The sequence below is a fragment of the Tamandua tetradactyla genome, chromosome 9, assembly GCF_023851605.1.
Source record: "Tamandua tetradactyla isolate mTamTet1 chromosome 9, mTamTet1.pri, whole genome shotgun sequence".
NCBI lineage: Eukaryota > Metazoa > Chordata > Mammalia > Pilosa > Myrmecophagidae > Tamandua > Tamandua tetradactyla.
In genome coordinates this window covers 33,933,163-33,946,086 of record NC_135335.1, presented here as the reverse complement: position 1 = coordinate 33,946,086, position 12,924 = coordinate 33,933,163, and the positions used below count along the sequence as shown (strand labels likewise).

General features: G+C 41.0%; 1 protein-coding gene across 3 annotated transcripts in view; it reads left to right on the top strand.

The window, feature by feature from the left end:
- XPC (XPC complex subunit, DNA damage recognition and repair factor) overlaps nucleotides 1–12,924 on the top strand; it is a 41,759-nt gene that overhangs the window by 17,969 nt on the left and 10,866 nt on the right. For all 3 annotated transcript variants that reach the window (XM_077116424.1, XM_077116422.1, XM_077116423.1), the window contains exons 5-9: nucleotides 597–681; nucleotides 2,286–2,443; nucleotides 2,921–3,041; nucleotides 9,826–9,915; nucleotides 10,773–11,621. In XM_077116424.1, the coding sequence (XP_076972539.1) occupies nucleotides 597–681; nucleotides 2,286–2,443; nucleotides 2,921–3,041; nucleotides 9,826–9,915; nucleotides 10,773–11,621 (1,303 nt within the window). The remainder of the gene's footprint in view (nucleotides 1–596; nucleotides 682–2,285; nucleotides 2,444–2,920; nucleotides 3,042–9,825; nucleotides 9,916–10,772; nucleotides 11,622–12,924) is intronic.

Here is a 12,924-nt window from a genome sequence, read left to right as displayed (position 1 = left end):
ATGTCAGTCTGACTCAACACTCATGCTTTTTTTCACCACATCACACTCCAGGACTTGAGGCAATGCCCCAGGAGTTCAGGGAGCCCCCATTCCATCCTAGGACCCCTGGTACTTCTAGATCCTCTCGTGACTTGGGACAATGGAGTTCCACACTTGGTGGCTAGTCAGGTAATATTACCACTGCATGCTGAGCCCATTATTAGGCACAGAGAAGGAAGATGTCAGGCCCATTCAAGAAGCCTTAAGTTTTCTCACAAATGCATGGAACACAAACGGGAAAGAAATTTTACACAGAACAACATCCTGCAAATGAGTGCACATTAATTTAACATAAAAGCAGTCAAGAGAGGAGACATAGAAACTTCTTAGAGGAAGCAAATTCTAAGACATATTCTACAGAGATGATTGGTTACTAATTAGGAGGAGGGTAGTCTGGGTCAAAAATGTTCTGAGCTGAGGTTTGGAGGTGAGAAAGTGCAAGTCATATGCAGAAAATAGTATGCTTACAGATTTGCTGGAGCAGCAGAATCTTCAGCCAGAAAACAGCTGGTTTCAGTTACCTATTTCATTGTCTGATTTTTCAATATACATTGCAGTGAAAAGACAAAAATGGAATTTGAGATATATCTTCGGAGGATAATTAAACGTTTCAATAAAGAAGTCCATGTGAGCACACACAAGGTAAGTGAAGGAAAAGAACAGTATTTCTCTTGACAGGGCAGTGTAGTGTGGTGGAAAGAATTCAGGTGCTGGAGTCGGTCAAATCTAGGTTTTATTTCTGGCTCTGCTAGTTACTGTGTGACCTTGGGCAAGTGTCTTATTCTCTCTGAGCCTTAATTTCCTCATCTATAAAGTGGGTATAATCACATTATCTACCTTGTACGGTGGTTGTGAAGATGAAGAAAAATATTATATGTCAAGCACCTGGCAATACCTGGCCATATAGGGACCAAATAATATGTATTTTTAGCTGGTTTAACCACTTTAATTTTGTTCTCAGCTAAAGTCTCCGTGGTAGTTATTGAAATGTATTATAGACCTAGCAAGGTGCTAGGCATTGAGGGGATAGAGACACATATAAAGCTTATTTCTTACCATCAAGGAGCTTATGATCTTACAGATGAAAACAAGAAAGACCTCAAAACAGAGTTCCTCAAGACTGCACATCTCAAACAACAAAGGAGATCAGTGTGAGTCTGAGTAGCAGAGAAAGGACTGGATCTGGTCTGGGAGAAAGGACAGCCTGGAGAGTTGGAGAGAAGACAGAAGGCTGGGGAATCTGCTCTGGTCAAGTTGTGTAGGGTATGGGAGTATGTCTGGCTCTGTTGAGGGTGTATGTACTGGAGGCCAGTGGAAAGTGAGGGAAGGGAGGACTCTGGTTTTCCTGTGATGGGCAGTGAGGAGCCAGAGAGGGTTGTGATGTGATGGGAGTATGCAGCATGAATGGAAGGGACACTGTGTCTAAAGGTGCCACAAGAACCTGGAGGTGAAGTAATGAGGGCACAGCAAAGACAGTGGTGAGGTTAGAGAGGGTGCATGAGCCTGAGGGATGCCCACCTCAACCAGACCTTGGGGGATTAAATGAGGTAGTGAGATATTCCTTTCATCTTTCATTTGATATTGGAGAGGAAAGAAAGGGAAGGGTCAAAATGACTCCAAGATTAGAAGCCTAAGTGAGGGGAAAGGGGCGGTGCCATTAATTAACAAATAGAGAAGCTCTCAGTGGAAGAGATTTGGAAGAGGAAATGATGAAAAACTGTGTGTGAGAAGGGAAGACCAACTGTGTAACCATTTCAGTAGGTTGATGAGGGTGGGATCAGAGATCAGAGGAGGAGATAGAGACATGGGGTCAGCAGCAGAAGAGGTTGCAGTCAACACACATACACATAGAGCAGTATGGTGAGCTCCCTACTTCCATCTCTTAGCTTACCAGCTCTCCAACAGTCTTGCTCTGTTGTGCCTTGACTTGTTTTTGCTCCTGATCTTTGCTTTTTAGAGCAAATCCAAGACTTTGTAGCTTTCATCCATAAATCCTTCAGTCCCTATCTGTAATAGACAAGGTCTCTTAAAAAAAAAAAAAACAACTTTGTGTTTTAAAGCTTTGAGCCAGTTATTTCTTAGAGAGAATGAATCGGTGCAGCAAAGAAGAGGGAATAGAAACCTGTCTTGGAAAGTGGCTAATATTGGTGTTTTTACTTTCTCATATCATACAAAATGTCTTTTAATTTGGCAGCTCAGATCTCTGCTAGTTTCAGCCTGCTTCCATGCCTTTCCTTTCTTCCCAGGTCCACCTTCTGTGCCTGCTTGCAAATGGCTTCTATCGAAACAGCGTCTGTAGCCAGCCAGGTCTGCATGCTATTGGCCTCTCTATCATCCCAACTCACTTTACCAAAGTGCCACCTAGGGACATGGATATTGACTACCTCTCAAACCTGCTGAAATGGTATGCCTTCCACCCTGTCCTGTGGTGTCTTAGGGTAGGATTTCTGTTTCTCTTGGAGGGTGGGATCAGATCGGTTCCACAGACATCCCCTGAGATGATATTATGTGCCAGGCCATGTGCATGGCATCAGTGTAGAAATGTCAGATATGATCCCTGCCCTGAAAAAGTTCCCAGGATGGGCAGGGAGACAGATACACCCCGGGTGTTTACAGAGTAGTGCAGTGAGGGCTCTGAAAGAGATATACTGGGGCCACGGGCACTGACCTTAGCTGGGGGTTGGCATGGCTCCTTAGGAGGTGAAGTCTGAGGTGGGTCTTCAATGAAGAGTGGGCGATAGCCAGAAAGGGTGTGAAGTGTAACACAGAGGCAGGCAAGTCTCACAGTTCACTCCCCCTTTTGATTTTTCTTGCTGTCAAAGAGCAGACATCCTCCTTTTGTCCTGCCCTCTGACATGAGGAAATCCTTGTTTTTTTCCAGGTTCATTGGAACATTTACGGTTAATGGTGACCTTTCAGTCAGTGAGCAAGACAGCCTGCAGACTACCCTGGAGAGGAGATTCGCTATTTACTCTGCACGAGATGATGAGGAGTTGGTCCATGTAAGTGCTTCTGCTGGCAGCACTATTTTTTTTTAACTTTTTTGTTGTATAGTATAACATATATACAAAGCAAAGAAATGAAAAAGCAATAGTTTTTAATGCACTCTTCAATCTGTAGTTAGAGGACAGATCCCAGAGTTTATCATGGGCTACTATATGATTCTCTCAGATTTTTTTTCCTTCTAGCTGCTCCAGAATATAGGAGGCTAGAAGGCTTAAATATTTTTTTTATCATCACAGTCCACTTTTTTCCTTCTTTTTTTGTGAAAAATAGCATATATACAAAAAAGCAATAAATTTCAAAGCACTATTCCATAATTAGTTATAGAACATATTTGAGAGTTTGACATACAGTTTCACAATTTTAGGTTTTTACTTCTATGTGTTCTAAGATACTAGAGACTAAAAGATATCAATTTAGTAATTCATTTTCATATTCATTTGTTAAAATCCTATCTTCACTGTATAACTCCACCCTCACCTTTGATCTTTCCATCTGTCTCTTTAGGGGTGTTTGTGCTATGGCCATTCTTAAGTTCTCATATTGGAAGGGTCTGTCACTAATATGGGGTAGGGTGATGGAACTATCCGATGTTCTGGAGAGACTGGCCCCTTTGCATTTCAGGATTTATCTGGACCAGGGACCTATCTGGAGGTTGCAGGTTTTTGAAAAGTTACTCTAGTGCATACTCTTATGAAATCTCATATATTGCCCTAGGTGTTTTTTAGGATTGGCTGGAGTGGTCCTGGTTGAGGATTGGCAGGTTATGATAGGTAGCAAGGTCTAACTGAAGCTTGTGTAAGAGCAACCTCCAGAATAGCCTCTTGACTATTTGAACTCTCTCTGCCACTGATACTTTATTATTTACACTTCTTTTCCCCATTTTGGCCATGATAGAATTGTTGATCCCATAGTGCCAGGGCTAGATTCATCCCTGGCAGTCATCTCCCACATTGCCAGGGAGACTTTCACCCCTGGATGTCATGTCCCATGTAGGGGGGAGGGCTGTGATTTCACTTACAGAGTTGGGCTTAGAGAGACTGAGGCCACATCTGAGCAACAATAGAAGTCCTCCAGAAGTAACTCTTAGGCATGCCTATGGGTAGACTAAGCTTTCTCCACTACCTACATAAGCTTCACAAGAGGAAGCCTCAGGTTCGAAGGCATGGCCTATTGATTTGGGTGTCCCTAAAAGTTTGACACAATAACAGGGGATTCCCTGATGGTAAGGTTTAATAGTTTCATATTTTTACTCCCATCCCTCAAGAAACTTTGCCGGTACTTTTTGATTATCTTCTTAATATACTCCAGGATGTATCCAGGCCTTACAATAATCTATACAGGATTAAAGGACCTCTTTCTTATTCTGGGCTCCCTGTGTTTCAGTTGTTCACATGAGCTGTACAGATAGGTTATTAGATTATCCACTACAGAAAATTTCAGTTTCTTCCTTTGTTCTCAAAGAATATGTGTGGTTCTAAAATATAGACACTGTCTTCCTTACCCCTGTGTTCTTGAATTACTTTAACCCCCAACCTGATTGACTTCATTCTTATCTCTAAATCCCAGGTTTTTATATATATGTGTGTGTGTATGTGTGTGTGTGTATATATATATATATATATATATATATATATATATATAGGCAATTGTGAATAATGCTGCTAAGATTGTTGGTGTGCAAATGTCTGTTTGTGTCATTGCTTTCAGCTCTTCTGGGTATATGCCAAGTAGTGGCAGCACCATTTTTATTAGTCCTGTTCACTAGTGATAATGGCAGTTACATGACAGACACCATTTAGATGTTTTCTGCTTTTTTTAAAAATGTTTTTATTGATAAAACAACGAACATAAACATTCCATAGATGTACAGTCGGTGGCTCACAATATCTTCACATAGTTGTGTACTCATCACCATGATCATTTTTTTGAACATTTGCATCCCTCCAGGAAAAGAAAGAAAAAACTCATACATACCATACCCCTCACCCCTCCCTCTCATTGACCGCTAGTATTTCCATCTACCTAATTTATTTTAACCCTTGTTCTCCCATCATTTGTTTATTTTTTATCTCATCTGTCCATATCCTAACTAAAAAGAACATTAGACACAAGGTTTCACAATCACATGGTAACATTGTAAAAGCTCTATCATTATATAATCATCTTCAAGAAACCAGGCTACTGAAACACAGCTGTACAGTTTCAGGTACTTCCCTCCAGCCACTCCAATACACCATTAACTAAAAAGGGGATATCTGTATAAAGCATAAGAATAACCACCAGGATAATTTCTCAACTGTGTTTGAAATCTTTCAGCTACTGACACTTTATTTTGTCTCATTTCTCTCTTCCCCCTTTTGGTTAAGAAGGTTTTCTCAGTCCCTTGATGCCGGGTCCCATCTCATCCCAGGATTTCTGTCCCACATTTCCAGGGAGGTTTACACCCCTGGGAGTCATGTTCCACGTAGAGGGGGAGGGTAATGAGTTCACTTGGCATGTTGGCTTAGAGAAAGAGGCCACATCTGAGCAACAAAAGAGGTTCTCTGGGTGTGACTCTTAGGCCCAGTTTTAAGTAGGCTTAGCCTATCCTTTACAGGAATAAGTTTCATAGGAGCGAACCCCAAGATCAGGGGCTTAGCCTAATGATTTGGTTGTCTCCACTGCTTCCTAGACTATCAGAAATCTCCAAATGGGGAAGCTGAATATTGCCCCCTTCTTCCCTGTTCCCCCAAGGGGACTTCAAAAATACTTCGTTATTCCACCATAAGTACTTGGAATCTCAGGTAGGACATGAGATTTTGTTGGTTTGTCCAGAGTGATGCCCTGATGAATCCCAGAGTGATTCGATCAGTGAGTGAAAAAGTATTTGCAAAGCCCCCTTCAGGAAATGGTGAGAACGGGGAGAAATTCAACTTCCCAGTTGAATTCTTGATATTCTCACAAGCAGTGTGGACAACCAAAGTTATATGGGGTTTGTTCATATGAAACTTAACCCCACAAAGGATAGGTCAAGTCTACTTAAAATTTAGGCCTAAGAGTCACCCCCAAGAGAGCCTCTTTTGTTGCTCAGATGTGGCCTCTCTCTCCAGCTAACACGACGAGCAGTCTCACCATCCCCCCCCTGTCTACATGGGACATGGCTCCCAGGGGTGTGGACCTTCCTGGCGGTGTAGGACAGAAATCCTAGAATGAGCAGAGACTCAGCATCAAGGGATTGAGAAAAACCCTAGAATGAGCTGAGACTAAGCATCAAGGGATTGAGAAAACCTTCTAGACCGAAAGGGGGAAGAGTGAAATGAGACAAAATAAATGTCAATGGCTGAGAGATTCCAAACAGAGTCGAGAGGTTATCCTGGAGGTTATTCTTACGCATTAAGTAGATATCACCTTGTTAGTCACGATGTAAAGGAGAGGCTGAAGGGAACTGCCTGAAAATGTAGAGCTGTGTTCCAGTAGCCATGTTTCTTGAGGATGATTGAATAATGATATAGCTTTCACAATGTTACTGTGTGATTGTGAAAACCTTGTATCTGATGCTCCTCTTATCTACCGTGTCAACAAACGAGTAGAACATATGGAATAAAAATAAATAATAGGGAGAACATGCTAAAAGAAATTTAGTTTGAAATGCCTAGTGATCAATGAAAGTGAGGGGTAAGGGGTATGGTAGGTATAATCTTTTTTTTCTTTTCTGTTTTCGTTTTATTTCTTTTTCTATTGTCTTTTTCTTTTTCTGAATTAATGCAGATGTTCTAAGAAATGATGAATATGCAACTAAGTGATGATATTGTGAATTACTGATTATATATGTTAATGTTTTATTTGGTTTGTTAATTTTTTTAAATTAATAAATAAATTTAAAAAAATACTTCATTATCCACTGTCCAATCACTGGGGTTTATTGGGGCATCATACTAACCTGGAGAAATCAACAAAATCCCATGCCCTATTCAAGATTCCATGTGCTTTTGGTGTTCAACTAAACTGAGCATGAAAGTTAAATTAGGAAATGCACTACCCAAAATATAAATTTTATACCAAATAAATATCTCTCCCTTTAGTCTCACACAGAAGTTGAAGTTTTAAAACATGAATGATATCATCCTTTACCCAGTCTTCTGATATACCTAGTCCTATCCAGGTCAGCTTCATTCATATCTCTGCTCAAAGCATCTGATCACTTTTTCAGCTTTTTAAACAGTTCCTGTATGGAATGCTGCTGACTTTCATAGCTTCAGATCTCTAACTCTGAGTTTCAAGTGTCACATAAATACCCAAAGTTTCTTAGAAAGACCATGTTATACACAAACAGCTCATATCTCGGAATTTAGAATTAACAGTTATACCTCCTGAATATATGTGACTGCTATAAGAGCTTACAATCTAGGACCCTTTACAGTAAGCCCCAACCAGATAACGCATGCTCTCGACTTTAGTTCACCAAATTTTTATATTTTAGTTAGTCCATATGATTGAGGCATGATAATATTTTATCTTTTTGTTCCTGACATTTCATTCAACACACAGCTCTTAAGGTTCATTCGTCTAGTTGCATGCCTCACAACTTCATTCCTTCTTGTGGCCCCTCAGTAGTCATTGTATGTGTACACCATAGTTCCCCTTTCCATTCCTCAGTCCATGTACCCTTAGGCCACCACCATTCATTGTGGATCAGGAACACTGCTGCCAGAAACACCAGTGTGCAAATGTCCATTCGTGTCCCCACACTGAGTTCACTCAGCAAAGGGGCTTCAGGATCAAATTGCAACCCCACCCCTAGCCTCCTGTGGAACCACCACACTGCCCTCCAAGGGGCTAGACCTCTCATTTCGTACCGCTAGTGAATAGGTACATCTCTCTCTCCACATTCTCTTTAGCACTTGTCTCTGTTCATTTTGGAGCAGTTTAATTCACACATCATACAATCCACCTTAATTGTATGCCTTTGCCAGCATACACTATCTGAAGACATTTCCTTTTCTTCCACACACAATCCATACCCCTTTCCCAGTCCCCCCACCTGTTGATATTCGTGTTTCCTTCTTTAGACCTAACAACCTTACTGGACGTGGAGGTCCACAGAGGCTAACTTCGTGAGATGACCCAGTCAATAAGCAATATAATCGGAGTTGGGATGCAAGTCTGGGAGTCGACAGCCTGCACTCTTTCATTTCTATTAATTTGATGTCCTGTGATAATTTGGTGTTTTGAAACATTTAGTTTTTGGTCAGATGCCCTAGAAATGTTTATATTAATTATTCAAAAATTGGATTCAGAAATCCCAAGGAATGTTTGTTGTCCTTCAAATTGGATGCCAAATGATAATCTTGTCAATCATTCCCTGAAATCCTTCAGTACCTGTTTCCCTGCCTTTAAACTAGGTGGGTAACATTGACAGGCAGCTCTGTCAATGAAGGGAGCTTTATCTTGTTATCCTTTTATTCAAAAAGGATAAATGAGAAGCATGGTGGAGTGCTGTTACCAATAAACCAACTTTCTCAAATGCTTAAAAATACCCTTAGGTAAGGGCTTGATCTGAATAAAACAAAAATAGAGACCAAAATGTAGTTTTATACCTGGAATGATTAACCCAAATACATTTATTTGGAAACCCCAGATTCCCTGTTTGGAGAAGGAGCCAGACATTTTGTATCGTAAGAAGTGAGATAACTGGCATCTTAAATTCTTTTATGGTTTGGCTTTAAAAGTCTGACCTGGGCAGTAATTATGCTATAATATTGCTACTCAGAGAAAACCATTGTTAATACTTTGGCATTTTCCTGCCAGGCTCTCATCCTGTGTATTTGTGTGTATGTGTGTTTGTGTGTATATGTGTATTTTTTTTTGTATGCTGTATGGCAGGGTAACATTTCATTACTTTTCCATGTGAGTATCCCATTATTGTAGCGCCATTTGCTGAAATTTTGTTTGTTTTGCTTATTTTTTTATTTTTTGGCAAGTGCATGGACCAGAAATCGAACCCAGGTCTCCCACATGGCAGGCAGGAATTCTACCACTGAACTATCCTTGCATCCCCGTATGTGTATTTAAATGTGCATGTACATATATGTGTGTGTGTGTATATATATGCATGTGTTTATAAGTGTATAAGTGTATATGTTTCTAGCAAAAATGTGATTGTACAGTTTTATAACTTGATTCATTTTTCCTCACTGATGCACATGGACAGGCTACTTACTAAGGGTGTCTCAAGAGGACTGTTCAGAAATTTTGCAGAATGTTCCTTGTTTCTTTGGTCTTTTTTCCTCCCTGTCTTTAACCCCTGAAAAAATAAGGGAAAAGTAAATAGTATTTTTCTTATCATCACCTGCTTTTCACAGGATACTTTTAATATTTGCAGTGATATTTTATGGTTTTATTTTAACCATAAATGCAACACATACTGAATACAGAAAAGATAAAACACAAAAAAGCACAGCTGTAAATACCCATAATACAACTATATGGGCCCTTTTTCAAATATACATGCATATCGTATCATATTCATATTTATGTACCATTTTTCTTATAAAAATGTAATCACATTATACATTCTGTTGTTTAAAAAACTTCCCTTTTCCTCTAATATGTGATGAATATCTCTCCATTTTTCTATAAAGGTCATTTTCAAATAGTGTCTAGGGTTCCAGTCTCCTATGGTTAGACAGTTTAGTTTCCAGGTTTTCCCTGTCATAAACAAGCATCATAACAAGCATCATTGAATAAGTTAAATCCTTAATTATTTACTTAAGATATATGTGCTGTTATTTTTCATCACAGATATTTTTACTGATACTCCGGGCCTTGCAGTTCCTGACCCGACTGGTATTGTCCCTGCAGCCAATTCCTCTGAAGTTGCCAGCAGCAAAGGTGAAGTTCTCTCAGGGTTCCCAGAGAAGTTTGTCAGAGGAGAGAGAATTATCAAACTTAAATGAAAAAAAATCATCCTAGAAATATTTTTAAGAGTTGGCTTTCACAGAGGCCAGGTTCTTTTGAGCCTGTGCTGAGGAAGCCTGAGCACATGAGTGGGTGTCTAGTGACCTGAGCTCCAAGGGGCTTTGCCTCGCAGGAAAAAAAAAAAAAAGTGGCCCCGCAAGAAGTCTTGCCTCTTTGGTGCTGTAGTTTGTGGTCTGTAAATAGGTCGATTGGTACCTGTCCTCAGTAACAGCATGGGGTGATAATGGAAAGGATTCTGAATTTTGAGATGCTCCAAAACAAAGGCCACGTGCTTCTTCACTGACCTGCTGGCAGTATCTCAAACCTGATGGTCCAGAAGTTAACTTTAATAATAATTTCTGTATTCTTAAACTGACTACTTTAGTGAGTCAATAAATATTTGTTTGCACATGTGCCACATGCAAGGTGGATATTATTATTGCTGAGGAAACCAAGACCCAGAGGTTAAATAATTTATCTAAATCACATAAATAAGAGGCAGAACTGTTATTTGAACCCAGATTTGCCTGTTTCCAAATCCCATGCACTTTCCCTGTGCTGCAGTTTGGAGTGAAAAAAACATATCCTGGCCTTGTCTAAGGAACTACAGATTTTTGCTAATACTTTCTCACATCCCTAAAGGAGAACCAGTTGATCAGTGCATGAGCTGGGAACATCTTGCATATACTGGTTCCTTAGCCAGTAAGCTAACTCTCTTAGATTATAGGATCGCTGTCATATCATTAGCAAAAAAAAGGGAAAAAATAGCAAAATCTTCTCTTTTGTTTAAGGGAAAGAAACCTTCCAAGAATTCCAGTCACGTTCCAGAAAACCAGACCAAACCAAAGACCAGCAAAGGAAAAAAAGAAGAGGAAACCTTTTCTAAGACCACTGGCAGTCCAAGTGCCAAAGGGAAGAAGGGCAAGTCCACCATGGGAAGAAAGAAACGGAGAGAGCCCTCCACTAGCGAGGAAGAGGATGAGGGAAGAGACCAGGAGGAAGATTCTCAGCGGCGTCGGCGAGGCCGGGAGCGGCGGGTGGCCTCCAAGGTGTCTTATAAGGAGGACAGCGAGAGTGACAAGGCTGACAGTGGCTCTGACTTTGAGCTCTCCAGCGGGGAAGCCCATCCTCCATCTGATGAGGATTTTGAATCTGACCTTCCAAGGCAGAGGAAGGCCCCAGCTCCTCAGGGTACAAAGGCTGGTTCTAAGCATGACTCAAGGACCCAGTATAAAAGCCAACTGAAGCACCCACGCCTTCCAGCCACACCCACAAGTACTTCGAACAGTAAGAGAGGCAAGAATTTTTTCAGTGATGGTGGAGAGGCAGAAAGAGGGAAGGCAGGTGGTATAGACCAGTGGCTGGAGGTGTTCTCTGAGCGGGAGGAAAGGTGGATATCTGTAGACTGTGTGCACGGTGTGGTGGGCCAGCCTCTGACCTGTTACAAGTACGCCACCAAGCCCATGACTTATGTTGTGGGAATAGACAGTGATGGGTGTGCCCAAGATGTCACCCAGAGGTATGACCCAGTTTGGATGACAGTGACCCGCAAGAGCCGAGTGGATGCTGAGTGGTGGTCTGAGACCTTGAGGCCATACAAGAGTCCATTTGTGGAAAGGGAGAAGAAAGAAGAATTGGAGGTAAGGTCTTGGCTGCCACAGACTCAAAGCCCCAGGCAGGTTGTTCAAGCTATTCCCGTTGAGCACCTGATATATGCCTGCCCGGTACTGTGCTCCGTATTTTTAATGTGTTATCTTGTTTATCACAACAGCATTTTAAAGCAGGACTTTTGTTACCTTAATTTTACCAGTGAGGAAAAATTGAGGATCTGATTCTGTATTTAAACCAGGCTTATCTGGCTTTGAAACCTGTATATTTTTAGAGGTTACTTGCTGTTTTAGAGCTGCTGTAATGCAATATACCAGAAATGGAATGGCTTTTTCAAAAGGGAATTTATTAAGTTGCAAGTTTTACAGTTCTAAGGCTGTGGAAATGTCCAAACTAGGGCATCCAGGGAAAGATACCTTATTCAAGAAAGGCCGAAACGTCCAGAACCCCTCTGTCAGCTGGAAAGGCACAGGATGACATCTGCTGGGGTCTCTGGCTTCTCGTTTCAAATGTCTTCCCCAGGGGCATTATCTTTCTTCATCTCCAAAGTTCTTTGCCTGTCTGGGCTCTGTTGGCTCAGAAGCTTTTTCCAAAATGGTTCCCTCTTAAAGGGCTCCTATAAGTGATCCCACCTTGAATGGGTGGAGACACATCGCCATGGAAACCATCTAATCAGAAGTTACTGCCCACAATTAGGTGGGTCACATCTCCATGGAAACAATAAAAAAGATCCCATCTAGCAATATTGAATGAAGATTAAAAGACATAGCTTTTCTGTTTGTACACAGCAGGTTTATAACTCTTGGTTATAAATTTGGAGTTTAAAAATAATTTTTGCAGCCTGCCCATGCAAATAAATAAATAGTAGTTTATGCAGGTCATCTGACTAGTACTGAGTGAGTGAAAGGAAGAATAACTCATCGATATGAATCTCACCCCCTTTCCAGAGAGTATCCATGTACACATATATAGAAATACAGGCTTTCACACAGAGAAAACCTCATCCACTGGGAAGAAAGGGACTGGGAATGAGGAAGTATCTTCAGGCTGTTGAGAAGGCACATTGAGAAGTAGACACTTCAAAATTCCTAAAACATCTGTATTCCTTGGGCCTAGAACCATCTACTGATCCCAGGCAGAGAGCCCGAGCTTCCTGTGTTTAGGGTTGAGCCCACCATTTCTCTCTGGAAACATGCCCAGTTTTACAGAAGGCTGATTGCCAGTCCCTTAGGATGGGTAAATCCATGTTTTATGTGGGTTTTTTAAGCGTTCCCTGTAACAGTGCAATTCATCCCACATTGAAAGCTTGCTCAAGGAGTGTTCTTGGTGTATTTT